This window comes from Diceros bicornis, chromosome 11, assembly GCF_020826845.1.
Source record: "Diceros bicornis minor isolate mBicDic1 chromosome 11, mDicBic1.mat.cur, whole genome shotgun sequence".
Classification (NCBI taxonomy): Eukaryota; Metazoa; Chordata; class Mammalia; order Perissodactyla; family Rhinocerotidae; genus Diceros; species Diceros bicornis.
In genome coordinates this window covers 62289088-62304406 of record NC_080750.1, presented here as the reverse complement: position 1 = coordinate 62304406, position 15319 = coordinate 62289088, and the positions used below count along the sequence as shown (strand labels likewise).

General features: G+C 43.8%; 1 protein-coding gene across 1 annotated transcript; it reads right to left on the bottom strand.

Annotated features, from left to right (window-relative positions):
* Positions 1-7418: 7418 nt before the first annotated feature.
* On the bottom strand, positions 7419-8095 carry DEFB136 (defensin beta 136). The gene is made up of 2 exons (XM_058549827.1): positions 8041-8095; positions 7419-7591 (listed from the first exon to the last, which is right to left on the bottom strand). The coding sequence occupies exons 1-2, from the start codon at positions 8093-8095 to the stop codon at positions 7419-7421; spliced, it is 228 nt and encodes a 75-aa protein (XP_058405810.1).
* Between the last annotated feature and the right edge of the window lie 7224 nt (positions 8096-15319).

Sequence of the window (15319 nt, the reverse complement as noted above, 5' to 3'; positions counted from 1 at the left end):
CCTAGCAGGCTGGTGGGAGGGGTGAGGGGGGGAGTGGCATGGCTGGGGGGACATGCTGGCTCTGGGAGGCGTCTCCCCAGCGCCATGTCCCAGCAGCTGGACCACAAGGCTCTCCTCTCCAGTGATGACCTCTAGGAATAGGTCATTCTAACTGTTAGTGACTCTGAGTCCTAGGGGCTTCAGGGGCTGCTACCCTGGCCCATTGCTCCATCGATGTGGTACAGTGAGAGAACTTAACAAGAATCTGAGGGCAGTGGCTGGTCCACCATTAACAGCAGCAGCAACAATAACTACTCTGTATTGAGTGCTTACTTATTGGTTAATAATTATGGAGTGTTACTCTATGACACGGTCTGTGCGAAGCACTTTTTAGCTTTCTCAAGCCTCCCAACCATCCTGCAAAGTAAATTCTCTATTATTCCTCTTTTCTTATTCTTCCTGGTTATTCCCTTCCCAGGGAAGAAAAAAGGGAGGCTGACAGAGGTTAGATAACTTGCTCAAGGTCACCTGGCTAATACATGGCTCAGGAAGAACCTGGATTTAAATCCAGGTTGTCTGCTACTGAGGCCCATTCTTACCTAGTACATGCTCCTGCTCCCATAAAGAGTCCTGATGGCATCACGGGCCCTGACCCCAAGCCAGGCAGCTGGGGGCCCTGGGACCCCACGAGCTCCTCAGGGCTTGAACGGCCCCTACTGCCCTCGTGCATCTGTCATCAGACGTTTCTCCAGTCCCACACCGAGCGTCCTGCGGGCCCAGATCACCATCTGGTTGTGCAAAGGTGGGGAGAAGCAGACCTTGTCTGTGGTAGCTCACCGTGGGCAGGGCATAACAATGACCCTCCAGAGGAGCTCTCAGGCCAGACGTCGCCTTAGGTAACCCTAAGGTAACAAGGCCAGCAGAAACTAGTATTTATTAACAATTACCTTCTTAGTATTCTCCAAAGATTCTGCTTTACCTGGGAGAGATTGGGCCAGGAGAAGAAGGAGAGGCAGAGAGAGAGAGAGAGACAGAGAGAGAGTGGGAGACAGAGACAGAGAGATACAGAGAGAAGAATCTTCACGCCTGGAGCAGAGTCTCCAGGCACCCACCTAAGCAGGCCTTCATGTATAGATGTGAAAGGGAAACATCACGTTCTCCCTCAATTAAAGTTTGTAGGATTGAGTTATTTTCCATCTTCCTTTGAAGGACATTGGGAGCAGAATAAACTGACTTTGGGCTAAAATTACCCCCTTGCCGCTTTCCAGAATAACCAAGGCTGCTGAGCCTCTAGCAGGGAGTTGCAGAACTGGGAGGAATTGGGGATTCCCCTGGGTCGGTACATAACGGAGCAGTGGTGAAGGAATGTTCAGATAATATTAGGTCAGGCCTCCTGAGGGGCTTTTATATTAGGGCCAGCATGGGCCTGGTTCGTGGTCCTCAGGACTTGGGGTGAAATTAACCTAGCAAATAGAAGTTGAGAAAGTTGATTTGGCTGCTTCCCCAGAAACAATTAGGTTGTGGTAACCAACCCCCAGGACATCTCCTTGTCAAGTCAGAAAGCCAGTTTGCTTATTTCTGGTGTGTGTGGAGGTCATACCCTATCTAGAATACCTGCTTGGTGTCAGGGGCCAACTGCAGATGACAAGCCTTGTGAATACAGATGGACAGAAGATTGCGACATTCTCAAGGGCTGTTCTGTCAAATCGAATAAACGCTTTTGCTCTCTCCAGGAAAGTTTCAGTCTGTCGAAGCAGCAATGCTTCTTCCTCTGGTTTCCCTGTCTCCTGGCTCATTGACGGCCGTCCATGTGCTGGTTATACTTGTCTGGACTCTGGATGGAGAAGGCCAGGCACCCAGGAGTCAGCCTGCCCCGAAGTCAAGGGAGGGGAAGCCCCCTCCAGATGTAGCCCAAAGACCTCGGGTCAAGGTCTTTTATCCCTCTGGGAGTGACCTGCCTGACCAACGGGAAGGTCAATTTCTTCTTCTTCTCTACTCCGCCCTCAATTAGCTCCCCAGCCTGAGCAGAAGTGTGGGACTAGCCTGGGGGGAGAACCAGACAGAAGCTGGGAAGTCCCCTGCCCTGGATATTGGGAGGGGAATTTCTCAGAAGTTCAAACAATAAAGTCCTTTCAAAGTCTCAGTATACGAGCTTAAGTGTCCCTGTCTTATGGTCCTGTTGGAGGGGTTGGTTTCTAACCACCTCTGGAAACTTGAGGGTTAGGCTCTTCTCCTTCTGGTGCCAGCAGGGCTCTCAGAGAGCCCAGGGCTTCATTTTACCGGATCAGGACACGGAAAGGGAATGGCTGCACCCGGGCTGGAGTTCCAGCTTTGCCCTTCACTAGTTGTGTGGTCGGGAAAATTTCTTAACTGCTCTGAATGTTAGTTTTTATGGCTGCTCTTCAGGCTGTGAAAGATTTTAGAATGTCAGGTCACTTGATTGACTGGCTATTTGTTGAGTAACCTGCCCTAATTTAGAGAACAAAACTTCGGGTCTTCTTTCCACGCAACCTTAGAAATCAAGGTCAGGCACTCGTGTGAGCATCTGGAACTTATAATCAGCGGCTTCCTGTGTTGCTCACTGGTACTGAGTCCAGTCTGAGTTAAGAAGCCACAACCCAGAGGCAACCTGAGGTCTGAAATAGTTGTCATAGTCACTTCGGCATGTGAACATGGGCATTGCCTGTTGCAACTCTGCACACGCTAGGGCTGGCGCTGCTTGTGAAATATGCTGTAAATATGTAGCATTTGAGTATTTTGGGGGAGGGGCTTGAGGAACTGCTACTTCCACCAGCTTTGTAATGGTGAAGTTGCTCTTGTTCTCAGAAGACCACACCTGGGCTCTGTAAGATGAGCTGGAGTGTTCTGTAATTTGAGAAAAAACCACTCGCATCTCCAAATCAAACCACCAGCTTATGTAGAAGGCACTCTTTTCCCAACAGGTTGATTCAAAAGTACTTTGTGTCTTACGGAGTCAGAATCTCTCTGCTGGTGGCTTGTGGAGAAGACCTGAGCAGCAGAGGCTGCTACCTGGATTTTGTGGGTAGGATACCCCACCTGGATCTGATGGGCGGAGCTCACTACTGCTCCGAGTTTACTCTGGAGGGGAAGAATACAGGGAATGCAGCCTCTGAACTGCTGTGGCTGACTGCACTTTTCATCAGGCCAGGCCTTAAGCCCGGGAGTCTGCCTGTGATCCCCCAGCCATGCCATGCTCAGTCCTGTCTGCTGGGATGTCTGGGCATGTGCTCAGCACAATGGGCCATTATCGTGGAGGCTGGAGACTGATCCCTGCCAAAGGCTGGTCTGGGGAAATTTAAGAGGTCTCTGCTTTTATGCTAGAACTCAGAGCACCCAAGGGTAGGATGTAGCTAGTCTTGCTAATAGAATTCTTCCTTTCTTAGGGTCTGGCACAATCCCAGTGATGGTGGACATAATAATGATCTCAAGGGAGACAATATGACCTGGTTCTGTTGTGCAGAGTTCTGGCTCCATAACCTGATTGCTCATCTCAGGCCCCAGCCCGTCACTCCTGGACTGTTGGCCAGAGAGGGAACATGAACTGTTTCTGAGAAGGACGCCCCAGAGGCACTGCTTAATGCCAGAGTGTTCCCCACCTTTTTCCCTCTCTCACCCTACTCACCCATCCTGCTAAGAACAGTTTCTCCCAGTGTGGTTTTTGCATCTTGAGATTCAAAACTGGGAATTGGGTAGTGAGAGAAATGATGGGAAGACTCAGGACAATGAAGTTAAGCTGGGAATGAGGGCTAAAGAGAGAACAAGTTCTGTTCCGGCGAGAGGAGTCTGAAGTTGGATGTACAAAGTTGGAGCATATGTGGACACTGAAGAGTGCAGAAACTGGCTTTTGGGGAGAGTTTCTGTGGCTCAAGATTGGACCCCTCCCCTTTAATGCAACTTAAGAGACTCAGGATTGGAATTGTACTATCATTATTATTTGACAGCTAAATATATATATATATATATGTTTTTTTTTTTTAATTCTTCTTCTTCTTTTTTTTTTTTTTTGTGAGGAAGATCAGCCCTGAGCTAACATCCATGCCAATCCTCCTCTTTTTGCTGAGGAAGACCGGCCCTGAACTAACATCCATTGCCAATCCTCTTCCTTTTTTCTTCCTCCCCTCTCCCCAAAGCCCCAATACATAGTTGTATGTCGTAGTTGCACATCCCTCTAGTTGCTGTATGTGGGACACGGCCTCAGCATGGCCAGACAAGCGGTACATCGGTGTGCCCCCGGGATCCAAACCTGGGCCGCCAGTAGCCTAGTACGCGCACTTAACTGCTAAGCCACGGTTGATGACTTGTGGAGAGACTGGCCCAGTGGGAGCACAGAATTGGTGGATGATTTACTTTCTGCTTTCATTCCCTCTGGGCTGGGTGTCTCCCTATGGACTATATTTTCTATAATTTTCTTCATGCTTCCACACAAAGAACCCGATTTGCAGTACATCCTACAGCTCACCTCCACCATGGCTTCAAGTTTCATGTGTCAATGATACTGTATTGTACACTTGAAATTTGCTAAGAGGGTAGATCTTCAGTGTTCTCAACACACACACACACATGTGCACACACACTCTGTGAGGTGATAGACATGTGAATTGTCTTGCTTGTGGTGATTATTTCACAATGCATACTTACATCAAATTATCCAGTTGTATGTCTTAAATATATACAATTTTAAATTGTCAATCATGCCTCAATAAAGCTGGGGAAAAAAGCTTCCTGTCTCAAAGGAAAGCCTGCAGATCACCTCATGGATTTCTATAAGATCTGTCAGCTTGTATTGTGATTATTTATGATTTTCTCTCTCCCAATAGAATCTGCGCATCTTGAGGCTAGGGACCATCTTATCCTTTGCTTATCCTTTGCCAGGGGGAGTCTGGGGAATGTCCAGTAAGAGGAAAAATGTTAGTTTTCATAGCAAAGATTGATTCATTTGCAAATCCTCTCCTGGGCTTGGCTCTCCTCATTGTGTGTAAAAGGATATGGGGAAAGAGAGGCCTCTACTTCCCCAAAAGAAGACGCACATCTCCTATTTATAGCCTGTGCTGGGTTGAATAGTGTTCCCTTCAAATTCTGTCCATTTGGAACTTCAGACTGTGGCCTTGTTTGGAAACAGGGTCTTTGTAGATGCAATTAGTTGAGATGAGGTCATACAGGATTAGGGCCAGCCCTAAACCCAAAGACTGGTATTCTTATAAGAAGGCCATGTGAAGACACAGAGACACATACAGACAAGTAAGACGAACTTGTGAAGACAGAGACAGAGATTGAAGCGATGAGGCCGTAAGCCAAGGAATGGCAAGGATTGCCAGTAACCACTAGAAGCTAGGAAGAGACAAAAAAGAACATCTAGAGACATTCTTTTCTAGAAACTTCAGAGGGAATATGACCCTGCAAATACCCTGATTTTGGACTTCTAGCCTCTAGAACTGTGAGAGAATCAATTTCTGTTGTTTTAAGCCCCCAAGTTTGTGGTAATTTGTTATGGCAGACCCAGGAAACAAATACATAGCCAAAACTTTAAATGTTCAAGTTTGATTCTGGAAGAAGAATTTTACAGTAAGGTGATGGTGTTGGGGAACTGGGTTTGATTCTGTTCCTGAGATCTGCTTTCCCTTTGTATGTGTGGATGCCTATTCTGATTCCCACTGCCACCGCTGTGCTGGCTTCATAGTGCATGTAAGTTAGGGGTTGGGGGTGCTGCTTGTTTTCAATGCCCTTCCCCAAGGGTGGCACAGCCTTTCCCTTTATGTACTGGAACCTAGCCACTTGGCACCTTTGGCTTCCTCAGAGGAGATGGCCGTGGCCACTACTTCTAAGGCTACACCCATGGAGCCACAAGGTGAATACATAATGGCTTTTATGTGTGATAATTCAGTAATTTCAGATGTGGGTTTTTAGCAAGAATCACTTTGAACGTTCCAGTCTTATCTAAGCTGCGCTGCAGAAAATCAAAGACAGTGTCCTGTGTCTCTTCTTGCATGCCTGTCAAAGGTAGAGCAGTACCTCACCCCACGCTGGTGTAATCATGGCCTTAGGAACCACAAGAAAAGGGTAGGAATGTTTAGCCTTCTTTTTGGGTTGTGGACCCTTTTGAAATCTGGTGAAAGAATATTTGCTTTTTCCCTTCACTGGGTTTTCTCTTTTTCTTTTCTGTTTTTTTGTCAATTTCATAGCATTTATATTACTTTGCGAGCTTTTGTACCACCTCTCTCTTTCTTTTGGTTAGGGAGTGGGTTTAAGTTAGATTATACGGGCAGCCCAACACCACAGAACCTCTCTAGACAGAACCAAAAGGACCAGCTAAAATATAAATGCGCTGGGAGGCTAGCCCCATGGACTAGTGAAGATTTCTGGTTTTTCTTTTTTGCTGAATGTTGAAGATTGGAGGTATGGAGTCTGAGCAGGCAGGTCTTCTGGGAGAATGGAGCCTGCTTAGCATTCCAGTGCAGATATTCAGATGTGTTTCCTTCAGGCACATCCTTGGAGAAGGGAAACCCGGAAGCTCAGCTGCTGTTCTTTTTTTCTGAGCAGATAATGACAAGGGTCTTGAAGATCTGTGACCTCTGTCCCTGCGTGGGGACACTGGAGGGGTGGTGAGAAAGTGCTGCTGGAACAACACTGCCCTGCAGACAGCTGGAAGTGTCGTGTGGGTATGTACGGCCCATTGCTTCCACTGCAGTGGTAAGGGCAGCGATGTTTGATATGTGGAATCTTAGGACAATACTGGTCTTGAATCATCAGAGCCACTGAGTAGAGTCACAAACACAACTTAGCAACCAAGAGCATTATGGCTTTAAGCCATAGGAAGAGTTTTGAGGGGCTTGCTATTCCATGGGCCTAGTTGGATTCTTGACTCCTCATTGGACTACAATCTACAATCAAAACTTGCAGCTAGATTCCTATTCTTAGTAATTGAGAGGTGGTATAGCTTAACAGGAAAGACACTGGATCAAGACTGTGTGGGTTCAAAGCCAGTGCTAACTAACTCTTACTGGTTGTATGACCTTTGAAAAGTTTCTTCATCTGAAAAAACAGGAGAAATAACAGATCTTGTTGTGAAGGTTAAGTGACTTAGCATACGTAATCCACTTAAAAGTGTGACTGGCACATGGTAATCTATTATTATTAGCCTCAGGATACGGCATATTCTTGGGCCAGTGGTCATGTATTAATCAACTGAATTTGAATTTGAAATAGGAATTAGCGATTGGAGATGGGAGGGCAGAAAAAAGAATAGGAGATACATTTGGGTAGATACATAGAAGATACATACTGGGATTTTGCCAGTAAATTTGTCAGAAGCTGGCCCCCATTTGCTACCCATGGCTCATTAATGATCCTTACACACAGGTTGAGGATTATGTCCTTTTGGCCATTCATGTATCCTTTTAATTGGACCCATGAGGCGAGGGTCATGGCAGTAGGGCTGCCGGGGGTTTATTTTTCTTCATTTCTATGCAACAAGACAGTACGTTGTGACAGTATGCCACCCATGCCCATCCCATTTTACAACCGAAAAAACATCTGCCACCAAGTGTAGTGCAAACACGAAGTTCTACTCCATCATTTCCAAACAAACCATTCACTGAAGGAAAAAAAACACGGAAAAGAAAAATCAGTCTTTAAGAGGCTGGGAGAAATCCTAGGCCTCTCCTTTCTTCCTGGTGGATGGCTTATCATTCTGTGATTTACCTTCTGTCCCCTATCCTTTTACCTCCTATCACATTTCAGCAAGGGCCGCCCGTCTACGGCTGATCAGAGGAAGTTGAGGGGAAATAGGAGTTTGGATAGCTGAACAGTGATATGCCTGCAATGCAATTGGCTCCCCTCTCTCCAGGTCTGGCAGACCTTCAGGATGTTGCAACAGATGAGCAGGGTGGGGGCTGATGGCCACTAACCCACATCCCATCCCTAGCCTGCTTGTCCATTTGATATTAATGTCCCCCTACTGGGCTTATACTCATGGGGTTTTTAAGTGCTTCAGTCCTCGGAAGACCCCCACTTTCATGGTCAGACCTGTACCCATCGTCTTACCTGAAGCCAGTGAGATCACCAGGAGGAAGAATAACCCAGAGAGACAGAGCTTCATTGCTGAGGAGGGCACAGAGCTGGAACTTCCTGGGGGTGGCTGCCTTTATAGAGCTGGGTGAGGCTGGGTGGGGCTGGACACTGGCCTCATTCTACCTGGAAGGGCATCTTCAGGGTTAGGGTTAAAAGAGTCCCCGGGCCATTCCATGCTACTTCCTCTTCTACAAATCATCGGAGAAGAAGGGATTCAGTCAAGGCAGAGCAGGAGCAGAGACCAGGCATCCTCATGCGCAGGCCCAGACACTTTCCCTACAACTGCAAATGTATGCTGATAGGAAAATGGCAGGGAAAGCAACGACTTTGTTTCTCCTTCCCTTTGGAGTCCCACTGAGAACACAGGAGCCCAGAGAAGCGATGGTAGAAAACACAGGCTTAATTTAAGGCCAGAAAGGATGTGAGAAAGAAGTTGCGGTGTCCTAAGAAACAAGGGGTCTCAAAGTGTCAACTGCTGGGCTGACTAAGAGTTGTAGGTGCTCAGACATAGTGGAGAAGGGACAGCCTTCTCTTTGGGTGGCAGATTCACTCACCTGGGTGGAGGCGGGTGCTGCAGGGAATCTTTCCCCCAGAAAAATTCACTGAAGGGCTTTGTTTTCCAAATGGCTGGTATGAAATGTTGACTAGAATTTGGGAAGTTTGAGGGTTCTGGGACAGGTTCTCTTGTTGGAGTGGGTGGGTTGGAACTCTCTCCTGGTTTCTCACAGGAAGAGCCAGTCCAAGGCTGTGTTCAAGGTTGGATGTCCAGTGTTACGAATGGAGCAGGACAGGGCTTCCCTGGAGCTACAGGGACGCAGCTCTGGGGAAGGGTCATTAGGTCTGTCTCCCCTGGAGTGGTGGTGGAGGACCGAGAGTTGAGAAGAGACTAACTTTGGTTTTATTCTTTCCCCTTGAGGCAGGCTTGTACCCAAGTGTCCCCAGGCTGTAGGATTCTGAGTCTGTAAAGTGGCAGTAGAGCATACTTTTATTGGTTACGCTCCATTTTGCCGTCACATGCCCTTGGATAAATTATTTAGCATCCCTGAGCTTTAGCTTCCTCTTCTCAAAACGTGCATTGTAAGAGTGCTTTTTTTTAAATTTTCTCTCTTTTTTAAATTTTTTGTTTATTGCAGTAACATTGGTTTATAACACTGTATAAATTTCAGGTATACATCATTATACTTCTATTTCGGCATAGATTACATCATGTTCACCACGCAAATACTAATTACAACCCATCACCACACACATGTGCTGAATTATCCCTGTCGCCCTCCTCCCTCCCCCCTTCCCCTCTGGTAACCACCAATCCAATCTCTGTCTCTATGTGTTTGTTTGTTGTTGTTATTATCTACTACTTAACGAAGGAGATCATACGGTATTTGACCTTCTCCCTCTGACTTATTTCACTTTGCATTATACCCTCAATGTCCATCCATGTTGTCACAAATGGCTGGATTTCATCGTTTCTTATGGCTGAGTAGTATTCCATTCTGTACATATACCACATCTTCTTTATCCATTCGTCCCTTGATGGGCACTTAGGTTGCTTCCAAGTCTTGGCTATTGTGAATAACGCTGCAATGAACACAGGGGTGCATGTATCTTTACACATTGGTGTTTTCAAGTTCTTTGGATAAATACCCAGCAGTGGAATAGCTGGATCATATGGTAGTTCTAGCCTTAATTTTTTGAGGACTCTCCAAACTGTTTTCCATAGTGGCTGCACCAGTTTGCACTCCCACCAGGAGTGTACGCGAGTTCCCTTCTCTCCACATCCTCTCCAACACATGTTGTTTCCTGTCTTGTTAATTATAGCCATTCTGACGGGCGTGAGGTGATATCTCATTGTAGTTTTGATTTGCATTTCCCTGATAGTTAATGATGTTGAAGATCTTTTCATGTGCCTGTTGGCCATCTGTATATCTTCTTTGGAGAAATGTCTGTTCAGGTCTTTTGCCCATTTTTTAATTGGGTTGTTAGTTTTTTTTGTTGTTGAGATGCATGAGTTCTTTGTATATTTTGGAGATTAACTCCTTGTCAGATGTATGGTTTGCAAATATCTTCTCTCAATTGTTAGATTGTCTTTTCGTTTTGTTGATGGTTTCCTTTGCTGTGCAGAAGTTTTTTAGTTTGATGTAGTCCCATTTGTTTATTTTTTCTATTGTTTCTCTTGCCTGGTCAGACAGGATGCTTGAAAATAGGTTGCTAAGACTGATGTCGAAGAGCGTACTGCCTATGTTTTCTTCTAGAAGTTTCATAGTTTCAGGTCTTACATTCAAGTCTTTAATCCATTTTGAGTTAATTTTTGTGTATGGTGTAAGGTAAGGGTCTACTTTCATTTTTTTGCATGTGGCTGTCCAGTTTTCCCAACACCATTTGTTGAAGAGACTTTCTTTTCTCCATTGTATGTTCTTGGCTCCTTTGTCGAAGATTAGCTGTCCACAGATGTGTGGGTTTATTTCTGGGCTTTTGAATCTATTCCATTGATTTGTGTGTCTGTTTTTGTGCCAGTACCATACTGTTTTGGTTACTATAGCTTTGTAGTATATTTTGAAATCAGGGAGTGTGATTTGTTCTTTTTTCTCAGGATTCCTTTAGCTATTCGGGGTCTTTTGTTGTTCCATATAAATTTTAGGATTCTTTGTTCTATTTCTGTGAAAAATGTTGTTGGAACTTTGATAGGGATTGCATTGAATCTATAGATTGCTTTAGGAAGTATGAACATCTTAACTATGTTAATTCTTCCAATCCAAGAGCACGGAATATCTTTCCATTTCTTTGTGTCTTCTTCGATTTCTTTCAGCAATGTTTTATAGTTTTCGGTGTACAGCTCTTTCACCTCTTTGGTTAAGTTTATTCCTAGGTATTTTATTCTTTTTGTTGCGATTGTAAATGGGATTGTATTCTTAATTTCTCTTTCTGCTACTTTGTTGTTAGTATATAGAAATGTAACTGATTTTTGTATGTTGATTTTGTATCCTGCAACTTTACCATATTCGTTTATTACTTCTAAAAGTTTTTTGGTGGATTCTTTAGGGTTTTCTATATATAAAATCATGTCATCTGCAAATAGTGAGAGTTTCACTTCTTCCTTTCCAATTTGGATCCCTTTTATTTCTTTTTATTGCCTGATTGCTCTGGCTAGGACTTCCAGTACTATGTTAAATAGGAGTGGTGAGAGTGGGCATCCTTGTCTGGTTCCTGTTGTTAGAGGGATAGCTTTCAGTTTTTCACCATTAAGGATGATGTTAGCTGTGGGTTTGTCATATATGGCCTTTATTATGTTGAGGTACTTTCCTTCTATACCCATTTTATTCAGAGTTTTTATCATAAATGGATACTGTATCTTGTCAAATGTTTTCTCTACATCTATTGAGATGATCATGTGATTTTTATTCTTCATTTTATTAATGTGGTGTATTGCATTGATTGATTTGCGAATGTTGAACCATCCCTGCATACCTGGAATAAATCCCACTTGATCATGGTGTATAATCTTTTTAATGTATTGTTGTATGCGATTTGCTAGTATTTTGTTGAGGATTTTTGCATTGATGTTCATCAGTGATATTGGCCTGTAATTTTATTTTTTTTTCTGTTGTCCTTGTCTGGTTTTGGTATCAGGGTAATGTCAGCTTCGTAGAATGAGTTAGGGAGCTTCCCCCACTCCTCAATTTTTTGGAAGAGTTTGAGAAGGATAGGTATTAAGTCTTCTTTGAATGTTTGGTAGAATTCACCAGGGAAGCCGTCTGGTCCTGGACTTTTATTTTTGGGGAGGTTTTTGATTACTGTTTCGATTTCCTTACTGGTGATTGATCTATTCAAATTCTATATTTCTTCTTGATCCAGTTTTGGAAGGTTGTATGATTCTAGGAATTTATCCATTTCATCCAGATTGTCCAATTTGTTGGCATATAGCTTTTCATAGTATTCTCTTATAATCTTTTGTATTTCTGAGGTGTCTGTTGTAATTTCTCCTCTTTCATTTCTGATTTTACTTATTTGAACCTTCTCTCTTTTTTTCTTGGTGAGTCTAGCTAAAGGTTTGTCAATTTTGTTGATCTTTTCGAAGAACCAGCTCTTGGTTTTATTAATTTTTTCTATTGTTTTTTTAGTCTCTATTTCATTTATTTCTGCTCTGATTTTTATTATTTCCCTTCTTCTACCGATTTTGGGCTTTGTTTGTTCTTCTTTTCCCAGTTCCTTTAGGTGCATTGTTAGATTGTTTATTTGAGATTTTTCTTGTTTGTTGAGATAGGCCTGTATTGCTATAAACTTCCCTCTTAGAACCACTTTTGCTGTATCTCATAAATTCTGGCATGTCGTATTTTCATTTTCATTTTTCTCCAGGTATTTTTTGATTTCTCCTTTGATTTCTTTGTTAACCCAATTGTTGTTCAGTAGCATTTTGTTTAATCTCCATGTATATGTGGCTTTTCTGATTTTCTTCCTATAGTTGATTTCTAGTTTCATACCATTGTGGTCAGAAAAGATGCTTTGTATTATTTCAAACTTCTTAAATTTATGTAGACTTGTTTTTTGGCCTAATATGTGATCAATCCTGGAGAATGTTCCATGTGCATTTGAAAAGAAAGTGTATTCTTCAGTTTTTGGATGGAATGCTCTATATGTATCTACTAGGTCCATCTGTTCTAGTGTGTCACTTAAGGCCAATGTTTCCTTGTTGATCTTCTGTTTGGATGATCTATCCATTGGTGTAAGTGGAGTGTTAAAGTCCCCTGCTATTATTGTGTTACTGTCTGTCTCTCTTTTTATGTCTGTTAATAATTGCTTTATATATTTAGTTGCTCCTACATTGGGTGCATAGATATTAACAAGTGTTATATCCTCTTGTTGGATTGTTCCCTTGATCATTATGTAGTACCCTTCTTTGTCTCTTTTTACAGTTTTTGTTTTAAAGTCTGTTTTGTCTGATATGAGTATTGCTACCCCAGGTTTCTTTTTTTAATTTTATTTATTTATCTTTTTTCCCCAATGCACCAGTAGATAGTTGTATGTCATAGCTGCACATCCTTCTAGTTGCTGCACGTGGGATGCGGCCCCAGCATGGCTGTGGAAGCAGTGTGTCGGTGCGCGCCTGGGATCCTAACCCAGGCCGCCAACAGCGGAGCACAAACACCTAACCGCTAAGCCACTGGGCCGGCCCCTCTTTTCATTGCCATTTGCGTGGAGTATCTTTTTCCATCCCTTCACTTTCAGTTTGTGAGTGTCTTTAGGTCTGAAGTGTGTCTCTTGTATGCAGCATATATATGGGTCTTGTTTTATCCAATCAGACACCCTATGCCTTTTAATTGGATCATTTAGTCCATTGACGTTTAAAGTAGCTATTGATAAGCATGTACTTACTGCCATTTTTTAACTTTTTTTTTTCTCAGTGTTTTAGTAGTCCTTCTCTGTTCCTTTCTCCTTTTATACAGAATTGATGGTCTCTTTAGTTTGACCTCTGTCTGAAAGCTCTACTCTTTAACTCCCCTCCTCCCTCATTTTATGTTTTTGATATCATATCTAACCTCTTTTTTTGTGCACTTGTATCTCTTACCCTCTTATCATGGAAACAGATGATTTTTCCTATTTGTGGTCTTCTCTTTTCCCCTTAAATCAGTCCCTTTAACATTTCTTGTAGCACTCGTTTCTTGGTGACAAACTCCTTTAATTTTTGCTTGTCTGGGAAACTTTTGATCTCTCCTTCCATTTTGAATGATAACCTTGCTGGATAGAGTATTCTTTGCTGTAAGTTTTTTCCTTTTAGCACTTTAAATATATCATACCACTCTCTTCTAGCCTGTAAGGTTTCTTCTGAGAAGTCAGCTGATAGCCTTATGGGGTTTCCTTTGTATGTAACTTGTCTTTCTCTTGCGGCTTTTAGGATTCTCTCTTTATCTTTAATTCTGGACATTTTGATTATGATGTGTCCTGGTGTGGGCCTCTTTGGGTTTATCTTGTTTGGGGCTCTCTGTGCTTCCTGTAACTGGATGTCTGTTTCCTTCCTTAGGTTAGGGAAGTTTTCATCTATTATTTCTTGAAATAGATTCTCTGCCCCTTTGTCTCGCTCTTCTCCTTCTGGGACACCTATAACATGGATGTTAGCGTGCTTGATGTTGTCCCAGAGGTCCATTGGACTGTCCTCACTCTTTTTAATTCTTTTTTCTTTTACCTGTTCAGCTTGGGTAATTTCTTCCAGTCTTTCGTCCAGCCTGCAGATCTGTTCTTCAGTATCCTTTACTCTGCTTTTGAGTCCCTCTAGTGAATTTTTCATTTCCAGTATTGTATTCTTCATTTCTGATTGGTTCTTTTTTATATCTTCCATTTCTTTGTTGACATTCTCACTGAGTTCATCCATTCTTCTCCCCAGATCAGTGAGCATCCTTAACACTCTTTGTTTGAGCTCTCTGTTGGGTTGGTTGCTCATTTCTGTTTCACTTAGTTCCTTTTCTGGGGTTTTGTCCTGTTCCCTTACTTGGAATGTATTCCTTTGCCTCCTCATTTTGCCTCTTTCCCTGTGCTTGTGTCTATGTATTAGGTAGGTCAGCTACGTCTCCTGCTCTTGGGTAGGTGGCCTTACATAAGTGATGCCTTAGGAAGCCTGCAGTATGCTTCCCTTAGTTCTCAATGTTCCAGTGGTGACCCCTATGTGTGCTACTTGTGTCCTTCTGTTGTGGCCTGTTTGCTCTCCCTGTAGGCACCCAGGGAGGCTGAGTAATGCTGTTGTAATGCTCAGCTGCTTGTAGTTGTTTTGGGCCCTTCAGTCTCTTTATCAGGTGTGGGGAGCCCCAGCACAGTTGGCTGCAAGTTCTAATACCACATTTGTGTTGCAGTATTTCTTTTAAGTGAGTAGGCCCTCAGCGTGGCAGGTTGTTAGGCTCAGGGGCTTACAATTGCTATAAGCCTCCAGTCTTTAGGTCTCTTGTCAGCTCTCTGAGGATTGCAGCTGGGTGGGGCTGGCCTCAGGCACGGGAGCACCCAATTGTTTCAGGCTTTGGAAGGTGGGGCAAACCCACTATGTGGGTCTTTGAGAAGCACAAGTCTTCTGCAGCTGACAAGCCCTGCCGCCCACAGGTCCACACACACAGTCAACACAGTCTTGCCCCGTGTGTGTGCCCTGACCTCCTGAAGTGGAGCCAGTCTCTCCACGGCGGGAGCCCCACACACTCCACCACCGCCCCACACTTTCCACCTGCTGCTTGTGCACGCCCTGCCCCACTGAAGTGGGCTCAGCTGCCAGGCTGCC